This window comes from Garra rufa, chromosome 25 (genome assembly GCF_049309525.1).
Source record: "Garra rufa chromosome 25, GarRuf1.0, whole genome shotgun sequence".
NCBI classification, from domain to species: Eukaryota; Metazoa; Chordata; class Actinopteri; order Cypriniformes; family Cyprinidae; genus Garra; species Garra rufa.
Window position 1 is genome coordinate 15459872 of NC_133385.1, and position 12635 is coordinate 15472506.

General features: G+C 37.7%; 1 protein-coding gene across 1 annotated transcript; it reads right to left on the reverse strand.

Annotated features, from left to right (window-relative positions):
* Positions 1 to 568: 568 nt before the first annotated feature.
* det1 (DET1 partner of COP1 E3 ubiquitin ligase) lies at positions 569 to 12392 on the reverse strand. The gene is made up of 6 exons (XM_073832190.1): positions 12208 to 12392; positions 10843 to 11611; positions 8474 to 8827; positions 8088 to 8278; positions 1403 to 1594; positions 569 to 946 (listed from the first exon to the last, which is right to left on the reverse strand). The coding sequence occupies exons 2-6, from the start codon at positions 11593 to 11595 to the stop codon at positions 757 to 759; spliced, it is 1680 nt and encodes a 559-aa protein (XP_073688291.1). The 5' UTR covers positions 11596 to 11611; positions 12208 to 12392; the 3' UTR covers positions 569 to 756.
* Positions 12393 to 12635: the final 243 nt, after the last annotated feature.

The following is a 12635-nucleotide window of genomic DNA, read 5'->3' on the forward strand; positions in this document are numbered from 1 at the left end:
AGTTCTAATTGTATTTCGGCTTCATTATGAATAGGGAAAAATCTTTCCCCTCCGTATGGAAGTTCTCAAAAACGCTGGCGTTTCAAAGCTGTCGCAATCTCCCGTATTGAAAATTGTCCTTCAATCAGCGCTGAAGTGCTTGTTAAAACAGATGCATTTTCTTCAACCTCTGCTCTATCAACTGAACAATCGTATTCCCACAGGGAAGCCTCTCACTTAGTAAACTGGCTATAATGAATCAATTTCAGAATTAGTTTTTGTTGTTATTATTGTGGCATTAGTGTTGCGTGCTTCGAACCCTCCTCCGTTTTTTGGTTAATGCTGGTCGACTATGTGGGAGCTGGCTTGGTAATGGAAGCTGAACTATTTCATTAGGCTTTCGAGGGGGAAAACTGCTAAAAGGGGGCATTAGCACGTTAGCTATTTAAAAATGGCAGATGACGAACGTGAACGGAGAATATCTTAATGTTCTGTCTGCTCAAACGGTGCTGAAAAACAAAACATCTGCTTTGACAATAACCTTTTGACTTCAGCGTGAAAAGTCAGGACAATGGGTCAAACAATCCTGTAATATAAATAAACCATTTTATTTTGCACATTCAGTAAAAGAAAAGATAAAACAGTTAGTGTGTAAATGCATAAAACATCACATTTGCAATAAATAAAACTTTAATATAAAAAGGACGTATAAAAAGAAAATAAACAATGCTCCGTGAGTCTCTGAAATCGCACGTCTCTACTCACACACATGCATTATCATACGCATCCATGCCGCATGTGAAAGTTGACGACGTATTCGGCGTTGGTGCGCTGCACAGAGATGGCGAACGGTTCGAAGGGATGGAAGGTGAACGCGACCAATCTCCTGACCGCGTGGTTAATGGGTCTGCCCAGCAGGCCTGCTTGGATCTTAAATTTCAGCAACCCAGAGTCCCTCGCGTAGAATCTGCAGGAGGAAGGAAAAAAGCAGTGGCAGATTATTATGATGCCAAATCGCCAAGTGTTTTACAGCATAAGCGAACGGTTGTTTGGTACATGAGAGAATCATGGTAACATTTCTCAGGGAAATTTGAGCGCTCTCAGGAAGTGTTTTAAAGATCGCCTGTCACCGCATGAAATTACACTTCAGTAGTGTTCAAGATTTAACAAGGAAGTTGATGCAGACCTCACGCTGGGCCTCATTTTTCACTATACTGAAAAAGTGGGCGTACATTCTGGCCCCTTCTGCAAATCACTGTCTTTGTCAACAATCTTTAGACTGTGCATATGTCTATATTTAATCCTGCAAAAGAACAAGCTTTAAAAGTAAAAGTGAGTATAAATCTTTCAATAAAAATCATTAATGGCACAACTTTCTAATTCTAAAGTGGTTAATAAAAAGGACTTTTAAATTCTAAGGTACCGTATGGGATGATCGCCACAGGTCTTTGGCCGTTCCATGACAGACACCCATTTATCGTCATAGCTGAAGAGGGAGAGGTCCAGATACGGACTGCTGCTGTAGGACTGAGCACTGATGGGCAGCTGCCCGAGAAGCCTTCTGACAGCCTCTGTGTGCCCTCCGTATTTGGCATTCACAATGGTGTCTTTAAATCTGTACAAAAACAAACCAGTCTATAAATAATGTGCAGGCCAAGTGATTTTAACAAAATAACACCTATGAGTTTTTCAGTGTTGTGTTTACTCAACACAATGGCAAAAAAAGAAACCAAGTAACTACTGGTTAGGACAAAAACTTGGATTCAAATGCAAGAGGAACCCTGCATAGACAGCAACGCGTCAGCAACTGACACGTTCAAGGGCCAGAAACGTAGTAAGGACATCGTTAAAATAGTCCAAGTGACATCAGTGGTTCAACTGTAATTTTATGAAGCTACAAGAATACTTTTTGTGCACAATGAAAACAAAAATAGATATAACTGCAAGCAGCGATTACCAGGGTTCAAGCACTTAAGGCATTTAAGCACATAAGGAAAAAGACATTGTGTTAACATGGCTGTAACCACCTAAATCAATGATTTTTGGTAAATCCAGGTAATTTACCATAGAACTATGATGCTTTTTAACAGTTATAGCACCACCTATGGTCAAATTTCCATAAAATGTTGCATGCTTGTTTAGAATCATCGCATATGCTCACCTAGTTTCATGAAGTTTTGAGTTTTTGTTTAGGATTTATAGGCTTTTGGGTAAATTAGCCATGCCCCTTAAAAATGACCCTGTTGTAGCTTACCAATGTGTAAAGTTCAATATTTTTGTAATAATTATAGATCTAAATGGTCCAGAGAATTGTACAGCAGTGGCTTTGTTGATACTGAGTGAAAAACCTAGGACTAGTTTGCAAAAGTAGTCTTTTTAAATAATCTTGAATATTTAATGAACAATTTGACTGACAGCAGTGGTCCTAGAGGTAAAGTTGTTCAGAATGATGAGATCTATATGATATGATAATCTAGTGTTTGTGTGAATATATGAACAATTTGAGGTCATTCACTATTGAAAAGTGTGTTTTTGAAGCCTTTTTAACTGTTATAGCACCACCTGTTGTCCGTCCTTCATTAAACTTTGCATGGTTGTGCCGTGAGTCAAACAGGCCCACCGAGTCTTGTTCCGATTAGCCTCCGTTAACCTTGTCTGATAGGTGCTCAAATTTCACTGGTTAAAGGTGGCCATGTTTTTATGAGATAAGCAAATGTCCTTATAGACACTTGTAGCACTTTGGACCATGACCATGCACATCCATTTTAATGTTGATAGGACAAATGATTGCGTAGGTATAGCCATTTTTTTCCCTCCTATAGCACCACCAAGTGGCCAAGCTCTACAATTTTTTCTCCTGTGACCTCAGATTGAGCTCGTACATAAGTGTTCTGAGTTTGGCGAAGGTATGTCGTTTCGTTCAGGAGCTATAGGCATTTTACTAAAAGTCGCCCTGCCCCTTTCGAACGTTTTTAGCATTCCTTTGTGATGGCGAGTTCAATTTTTTTTTATAATTATTGACATTCAAAAACACTCTCCAGAAAATCTTCCTGCACTGGTTTGGTTCCGATCAGGTGAAAAACCTGGGACTTGTTCGCAAAAGTAGGTTTTTCAAGAAATCCAAAATACCCAAATATTTTTGCCATAAGACACTTAAACCTGTGACTGACGGTTTATGAGTTATGAACGATTTTGTACTTTTGATTGCTGTAGCACCCCTGTCAGGCCGACTGGGGCGAGCCTTGGTGACATTGTTGGAGGTGTAAGTACTACCATCCCTCCAAGTTTCAAGTCTCTACGACTTACAGTTTGATCGGTTTTTACGTGGAGATTGCTGATCCTTGGCTATTGCAACAATTTCAATAGGGTTTCAGCGCTATGCTCTTGAACCCTTAATGACTTTACTCAACAATTTTTTTCTCATCTCATCTTCGATGCACGTTCACAAGAGTACCACCATGTCACATGGACTATTTGAACAATGTTCTTAGTACCTTGCTGGGCCTTGAACGTGTCAGTTGCATTGCTGTCCATACAGGGTCTTAATTTGTGTTCCGAAGATGAACGAAGACTGAAGGTCTAATGGGTTTGGAACGACATGAGGATGAGAAATTAATGACAAAATTTAAATTATGGGGTGAACTATCCCTTTAAACTGATGAACCGTAACAGTAAAAATCTTTTTTTTTTGTAATATTTAAAATAAATCTGTTGAACTTGCTATTTACCAAGAACTAGGTTTCTACAAAATATTAGGCAGCACAACTGTTTTCAACATTGATTAAAAAAAGAAATGTTTCTTGAGAGGTTAATCAGCATATGTGACCCATGCTGGCAAAATGAGTAAGAATGCGCTCTGTCTAATTTTGAGCTACAGACAAAAGAAGTCAGTTTTGGTCGAATTTGGAGTTCACACAAAAATAAGTTCATTAAAGGTTGTATCAGCGATTTCTAGCCTGAAACATAAAGTGTCAAATTCAGCTGACCTTTCATCACGATCCGCTCGCTGCCTGCCCCATAAATTGTCTGTGAAAAAACCGCGTCTCTCTGGTCAGCCTAGGGTCCGAGATATGCCAAAAAAACAATCGGCACTACCAACCTTTCCACACATAAACAAACAGTGTTCCAACCAATCAGTGTCAGGGGTTTGGTGTTGTGGACTTTCGCTCTGCCTCCCTCACATCCCAGCACCAGTAGGAAAGTCCACAACACCAAACCCCTGACGCTGATTGGTTGGAACACTGTTTGTTTATGTGTGGAAAGGTTGGTAGTGCCGATTGGTTTTTTTTGGCATATCTCGGACCCTAGGCTGACCAGAGAGACACGGTTTTTTCACAGACAATTTATGGGGCAGGCAGCGAGCGGATCGTGAAGAAAGGTCAGCTGAAATTGACACTTTATGTTTTAGGCTAGAAATCGCTGATACAACCTTTAAAGGATGCCTATTTTCCACAAGTTGACATGATTTTTTAGGGCCTTAATGAGAAGACTAAAACATACTTTGGTTAAAATGTCTTAAAGGTCCCATATCGTACACATTTCTGGAGGTTTATTTTATTTGTTGATGTCCTTAAGAATATATATTTGCGGTATAAGTGCCAAAATCCATCTCAATATATTTTTACAGCTCCTTTTTTTGGAGCTCTGTCAAAAACAGGTCGATTTTGGCCCATCTAATTAATATTCATGAGCCTCTCTTCTGATTGGCCTGTTGTTTTCTGAGTGACGCACAACCAGGCCAATCACAGGTAACTACGGTCATGTATGCTGTAAGCGTAAGCGAGCTCAGAGCAATAGAGAGAGCTGATACTCAACAGGATATTTTAGAATGATCATTAATGTTTTTTCTTTTACAAACACCGAATGCAGTAGGCTACATAACTGTTGCTTTAGTAAAGCCCCTTTCACAATGCGCGCTGATTCTGGAAAATTACGGGAACTGTGTGAACCAAAGCCAGAACCTAAAGGCAGTGTTGTAGTAATGATGCACGTTATCAAGCGACTCTTCACAACGAAAAATAACGTTAAGTGCAAAGTGGAATGAAGCAGCGATCATCAGGCAGAGCCAGCTCCTCACTATCAGCGCTGAAGCACAGTTTGTTCAGGTTAGTTTCAGTTTAGTGAAACGTACGCGTCGCATTACATCTCACATCCAAATGTCACATGTCTTTATGGTTTGTGTGCAAAGCATGCACAGATTCCGGAAAACAACTGTGAATGAACCAAATTAAACAATTCCGGAACAAATCGTGGGACACATTATCCGTGTATTTACCGGAATCGCTGTGTGAAAGAGGCTGAAGTTGACGTGCCGCTGGTCTCTTATATTAACGTTGTTCTGAAGCCTGTGTAATGATCGTAGCTTGACATCTATCGACTGAACAGGGTTTTCTCCACTTGTTTTCCTGTTGTTGTTGCTCAATGGAATGGATGCGTTGTTGTCTGGGGGTTTGACAAAAGGAGGGTGGGACGTTGGTTTGTGACTGAAGGCGGTGACTTGAGTCGATCGGACGTCACATCGTTACGGAAGTCACAGCGGCTCGTGAAAATGAACAGCTACTTTAAGCAGGCTGTGTGCAGTTTACTGTGGATTGACTGTTTTGAAACTCATATGGTAGTTAGATAGCCCCTAGACCTTAGTTATCATGAAAAAAGCCAGGAAATTTTGATTTTGACGATATGGGACCTTTAATGGTAGTGTAAAAAACACTCTTTTTACCTTGTCAAAATCAGCCCTTTTTAGAGCGAGCTATTCTGTTGCATGTTCCTTTAAATGCTAATGAGCTCTGCTCGCCCCGCCCCTCTCGGCAGTGGGATGACGAGCCGTAATGTTTACTTCAGCCACATTAATGTATTTGAACATTTTATGAGAAGAGTACCTTTTTCTCTGCTCACTTCAGGATGACTGCTGCTGCTTCTCACTACAAGTAGGTGTATTGTTGCAAAGCACAGCATTCCAGCTTTGTGAACATTCATATCGAATTCTCGATGACATGAGTCCAAACCAGTGAAATATGATTTTCAAACCAATGCTGATGAAAACAAAATCACGCTAAATGACATTTGCAAAGCACGTGCATAAGACGTGCCTCTCCGAGAGCGTGCAATCTCCTTATAAAAATAATCTGATGTGTAACATTATATTGGATCCAAAACAGTCAATCCACAGTAAACTGCACACAGCCTGCTTAAAGTAGCTGTTCATTTTCACGAGGCGCTGTGACTTCCGTAACGATGTGACGTCCGATCTACTCAGTCACCGCCTTCAGTCACCAATCACGTCCCACCCTCCTTTTGTCAAACCCAGACAACATCGCGTCCATAACATTGCTAAGCAACAACAACACAGAAACTAATCTAGAAAACCCTGTTCAGTCGATAGATGTCGAAACTACATCATTGCACAGGCTTCAGAACAACGTGAATATAAGAGACCAGTGGCACGTCAACTTCAGCCTCTTTCACACAGCAATTCCGGTAAATACACGGATAATGTGTCCCATGATTTGTTCCGGAATTGTTTAATTTGGTTCATTCACAGTTGTTTTCCAGAATCTGTGCTTGCTTTACACACAACCCATAAAGACATGTGACGTTTGGATGTGAGATGTAATGCGACACGTACGTTTCACTAAACTGAAATTAACCTGAACAAACTGTGCTTCAGCGCTGATAATGAGGAGCTGGCTCTGCCCGATCGCCGCTTCGTTCCACTTTGCATGTATTTTGTCATGAAGAGTCGCATGATAACGTGCATCATCACTACAACACTGCCTTTATGGTTCTGGCTTTTGTTCACACAGCACTCGTTCCCGTAATTTTCCAGAATCAGCGCGCATTGTGAAAGGGGCTTTACTAAAGCAACAGTTATGTAGCTTACTGCATTCAGTGTTTGAAAAAGAAAAAACATTAATGATCATTCTGAAATATCCTGTTGAGTATCAGCAGGCTAGGCTCTCTCTATGGCTCTGGGTTTGGCTACAACGATACATGACCGTAGTTACCTGTGATTGGCCTGGCTGTGCGTCACTCAGAAAACAACAGGCCAATCAGAAGAGAGGCTCATGAATATTAATTAGATGGGCCAAAATCGACCTGTTTTTGACAGAGCTCCTAAAATATGAGCTGTAAAAATATATTGAGTTGGATTTTGGCACTTATAGCGCAAATATATATTCTTAAGGACATCAACAACTAAAATAAACCTCCAGAAATGTGTACAATATGGGACCTTTAACATAGATCTGTCTCAATGTTAATCAAACATTAAAAGAAAAAGACGTATTCACTCGCTGCTAACAAAGATAAAGGAAAAATGGCTATATTGTGATTAATTATATAGTAATTAATATTAAGAAAATAATTGGAGGGAAATATGCAACGTCGCTTGGTGATTTTGCTTTGGAATCTTCAGAAAACTTTAACTTGATTTTTCTCAAAATCAACTCTATCGCCTTCAAACGGCTATAACTCAAGTTATTTTTGTCTGATTCCAACAAGCCATTTATCATTTTGAAGGTATTTTAATGGAGAATGAATTAATTTTTGCTCATTCCGACTCATTTTGTCAGCATGGGTCACATATTTCTGAATGATCACGTCACTTATATAATACTGGATACTTTGTTATGAATGCTGGAGTTCTGGCTGCTAAAAATTCAGCTTCACCAAAGGAATAAATTATATTTTAAATATATTGAAACAGAAAGCAGTTATTGTAATATTATTACCGTTTTTACTGTTTTTTCAATTAAATAAATCCAGCCTTGGTGAGCATGAAAGACTTCCTTAAAGAAATAATAATAATAATAGTGCAGGAAAGACGTCTGTGTGCATCATTTTGAATGGAGGAGGTTTTTCAAAAAGTTTCAGAAGCTTTAAGTTTTGCTCCTTTTTTCCCAGCACCTGCATTTGTGAGGTCTACATAATTAGGGGTTTTAATATCAAAAGGTGTCGGCATGAGCGAGTTCCCACCCAATACGTAGAGCGGCACATTTACACTGAGTCATTGTTATAGCCTTTTGTGAGACAAAGTGAGACAGGCCTCCTCTGGCTCGACCATCAATTTGTGGCTTACGAATTAGCCTTACTTTATATTTATATCTCACCTGCGCTGAACCTGCCGGGCAAAGTTGTTGCTGGAAGCAGAGCAGGGGAACTGCACGGCCTCGCTGTGGAGCGTGGCGTTCCGGAAGAGGTCGCAGAAGTTTTCGAAAAGCTCCAGAAGTTTGTCTGAAGTATTCTCGAAAACCGCAATAACTTCGGTGGTTAACATGTTGTAAACCACGAAGAAAGAGGGCTAGAAATGAAGAGGACAATCGAGAAGGTAGTTTACACAATCCACCAACCATGACGCAACACAAATCCCACCTGTATAAAGACTCACTACAAAACAATAACAAGCATTTTATCTTACACTACCAGAGATTAAGGGATGACGCCAGCAAGGGCATATCTGATTCAATCTCTGGTTACGTGAGGTGGTGGTTTGTACCTGTGAGGGGTCGGTGACCCTCAGCGTGACCACGTCTTCACTGGTGTACTTTATGAACAGGTGATGTTCGTCTAGGAGCTGCATCTTCCACATGCGCAGCTGCCTGAGCTGATCGAAGAATTGAAAGAACCGACGTTTGGCCGTGGCGCTGCCGTCCTGCTCTGCTCTCCTCCACAGGTACACCAGCAGACGGTGCTTTAAGGAGTTGATGGTTTTCTCCTTATACAGGCGGGAGAAACCGGGCTGGCCTTCAGCCTGGGCCTCAGAGTAAACAGCAGACAGCGTCAGCAGGTCGTCCTCGTAACAAAAACGACCAATGGTGCGTACGTCAAGAAAGGTTCCTTCTGGTGTCACCTGGTCAGGAGGAACAATCGAAAATAAATTTAGTTCAATATTTTAGTAAGTTTAATATTATGGTAGGCAGCAATACATTTTTATTTGTACAAACAGAGAAAATAATAGAAATAATAGAAGAAATAGAGAAAAACTAGAGAAATAATAGAAAATGATGGAAAGACTAGGAAAAAGGGATTGGGACAGTCAGACCAGATTAACTAGATTAAAAGCCACATAAGTAACATATACATATATATATATATATATATATATATATAAATTAAGTTTTATATATTTTATATTTATATTTTATATAGTAAATATTACATATTCTGTATCTGTTTGCCCAAAAAAAGTAAAGAAATTTTAATTTAAACCTCTGACACCTGAATTTATTTTCAGCATTGCTATTAAGGTTTGTCAAAAAAATAGAACTTTAAAATATATTTTGCATATTTATGATATTATATATTTAAGATATATTTTAGATATTTAATATTTTAAAAAATATATATATTTCTCTTTTTCTAACAATTTGCTTCTTACATTTGTGCATAATGATTTAAGAATATGTCTAATATTTGAGCATATACTTGACATATTTAAATATTATTTTCAGCAATGTCATTTGTTTATCCAAAAAGTAGAGGAATTTGAATAAATTATGGGTACAAAAGCAACATTTTTTACAAAACAATCTAACAAAAGATAAACATTTGTTAATAGCTTTATTTAAAATATATTTTGCATATTTATTATAGATATATTTATATATATTAGATATATTTTATATATTTAAAATTTTAAAAAGTAAATAGATTTCTCTCTTTTAAACATTTTTGCTTCTTATATTTGTGCATAATGATTTAAGAAAATGTCTAATATTTAAGAACACGCCTGACATGCTTAATATCATTTTCAGCATTGCTATTTTTGTTTGTCCAAAAAGTAGAAAAATTTGAATAAATTATGGGTACAAAAGCAACATGTTTTACAAAACAAATTCACAAAAGATCAACATTTGTCAATAACTTTATTTAAAATATATTTTGTATATTTATGAAGGAGATATTTATATATTTTAGAGATATTGAATATTTTTAAAATAACATTTTTCCTTTTTCCTTCTTTTATTTGTGCATAATGATTTAAGAATGTCTAATATTTGAGCATATTGAGATATATTTATATATTACATATACTTCATATATTTAATATTTTAAAAAGGAAACAGATTTCTCTATTTTTAACATTTTTGCTTTTTATATTTGTGCATAATGATTTAAGAAAATGTCTAATATTTAAGAACATTTGAGCATATACTTGACATATGTAAATATTATTTTCAGCAATGTCATTTATGTTTATCCAAAAAGTAGAAGAATTTGAATAAATTATGGGTACAAACGCAACATGTTTTACAAAAAAACTTACAAAAGATGTCAATAATTTTATTTAAAATACATTTTGTATATTTATGATAGCTATATTTACATATTTTATATATTTCATGTTTTATAAACAAAATATATTGCTTTTTTTGTGCAAAAAGTAGAAAAATGACAAAAGTAAATTTGCTTTGATAAAAATGATATCAATCACATTAAGAATATATTTTACATTTAAATTTCATTTATTTTTTGGCATTTTTCCTATTTATAATTTTCCAAAAAGATAAATTACAAGAAATTGGGGGTATAAACTGGGTGATGGGACTTGAAAATGGCACAAGCTTGTGTCACCAACCTGAACAACAATGTCTGACTGATTTAGATTGAATAACAACTGTTAATATTTTAACAATTTATGTTGTGCCTTTCAGATTTAAGAAAACAATACAGATTTTTGCTACCTTTTTTAACTATTTTGTCAATAATTTTGAACAAAACAGAAACTAAATTCTTTTTCTGTCATCCCTGTTTGGCCATTTATTAATGTGAATTTGTATGAACTGTAAATAACTGACAGGAATAAATAGAAATGGAAACCGTTCCGGGTAAATTGTGTTGTACGGTGAAGTCTTACACACTTACCTGAAAGACATGTATAGTCTGCTGCTGCACAGAAAGCACAGCCAGTATATTTCTGTACAGATAGAGTCCCTGATTGTGTGACAAAATGATTTTGTCACACTTAAAGGTGCGTGTATCACACAGCCGGCCTGTGTGCAGGTCTATGATGTGCAGTGAGTAGTCCTCCAGAGGAGAGCGTGGATTCGGTGTAACAGATTCGTTGTTTCTATACACCTCGAAAAAGTGTGGATGAGGTTCTTCGGGCAAGTACGCAGCCGAGCCGACGATCACATAACGGCAGTCGTCAGTGAAAAGACTGCACTCCCTATTTAAGTGCTCACCATTGGAGGCCACATTGGTAACGTGGAGAAGGGAAAAGAACCGTTCAAAGAGTCTGCCTCTGATGTTCAGAGAGCGCTGGTCATTTCCATTGGCCAGCGTTTCTCCCTCCTGACCCTGGAGAAGATCTTCAGCAGCTTGGCATCCTTGGTACTCATAGATTTCCAAGGAAGTCTGATCAGAAGAGAATGCAATAAAGCATCGTCCATCAGGGGAGAACTTACGCAGGAAGCAGGGTGGCTTTTCTACATTCACCACTGTGAAGTTAGGGAACAGGTTCTGGTGGAAGCAACGCACACGGTACCAATGAGCCCCGACCGGACCGGAGCAGATCCGACGCCTTTCTAAACGGTGAACAACGTTCTGGTTTTGGATGCGTCTTGGCTTCAGCGTTGGGAAATCGTCCTCTGATGTAGTGTTGTGGTGAGCAGCCATTATAACAGCTTTACCACTGCAAATGAGAAATAAAAGAATGAAGTTAACGAATGCAAAGCAAATAAAGCAGATCTTCTTACAAAATATTGAATTACACTTTAAATAAGACAAAAAAATAAACACATATACAGGCAGGCAGCCATGATAATAGCTTTACCACTGCAAATGAGAAATTAATTAATCATGTTAACAAATACAAAGCAAACGGATCAGATCTGCCTTAAAATATACATATATTATATAATACAAATAAATAACAGACCACTGCAAATGAGGAAATAAAACATAATTAGAAGAGATCATACTAATCAAGTTAATAAATGCAATGCATATAGAGCAGATCTTTCTACCAAATGATTTTATATAATACTTTATACAACACCAAATGCTAATCAGATTTAGCAGTGTCCCTACAAAACTGATTTATATAATACTTTATATAGATAGATACATAGAGGCAAAAATAGACAGATATTCCTGCTTTAAACTCTTTTATTGTTCTTTCGACTGTTTTACACTTAAAGCTTAATAATAAGCTCGTTTAAAACTCATTCAAATCAAAACATCAGTAAAACACAACCAGTTGAATAATTATATATATATATAACTTACCTGTATTTCCATTTCAATACTTCTCATGTTAATATTTACACAGCTTTAGCTCTCTGTGAGCACAAGCATGGCCAAGAGACAACCTACAGCCGAATAAAATAAAACATACAAGCTATAACATTTGAAAAGGAGCTACAATGCGGTATAAAAGTTTATTTGGCAGTGTGAATAAGTTCAGAGCTCTGTTCGCTGTCTGAACGCCGGAAGTAACTAGCGTTCGGCGAGCTCTGCGTATAAACAGTGGACGCGAGACGCAGAGAGTGTCAGAGCGCCCCCTTCAGCAGCGGCGAAACAGCGCAACTACACCTCTGTGGTGGTGATAAGAATGAGCGATTTGAATTGAGATGTTTTGTCAAATTAACTCGGTGAAATCAGTAGTTCCCGGTGAATATGTGAGCTCTGAGCATCCACACTGCGAGTTTCTGAGG

Excerpts from the sequence above, each read along its gene's own strand:
- det1 (XM_073832190.1), bottom strand. The coding sequence starts at position 11,595 with ATGGCTGCTCACCACAACACTACATCAGAGGACGATTTCCCAACGCTG. Across the intron at positions 8,279-8,473 it reads GGGTCACCGACCCCTCACAG|CCCTCTTTCTTCGTGGTTTA; the intron begins GTACAAACCACC and ends CTTCATTTCTAG. Across the intron at positions 1,595-8,087 it reads GCCCGGCAGGTTCAGCGCAG|ATTTAAAGACACCATTGTGA; the intron begins GTGAGATATAAA and ends GTTTTTGTACAG.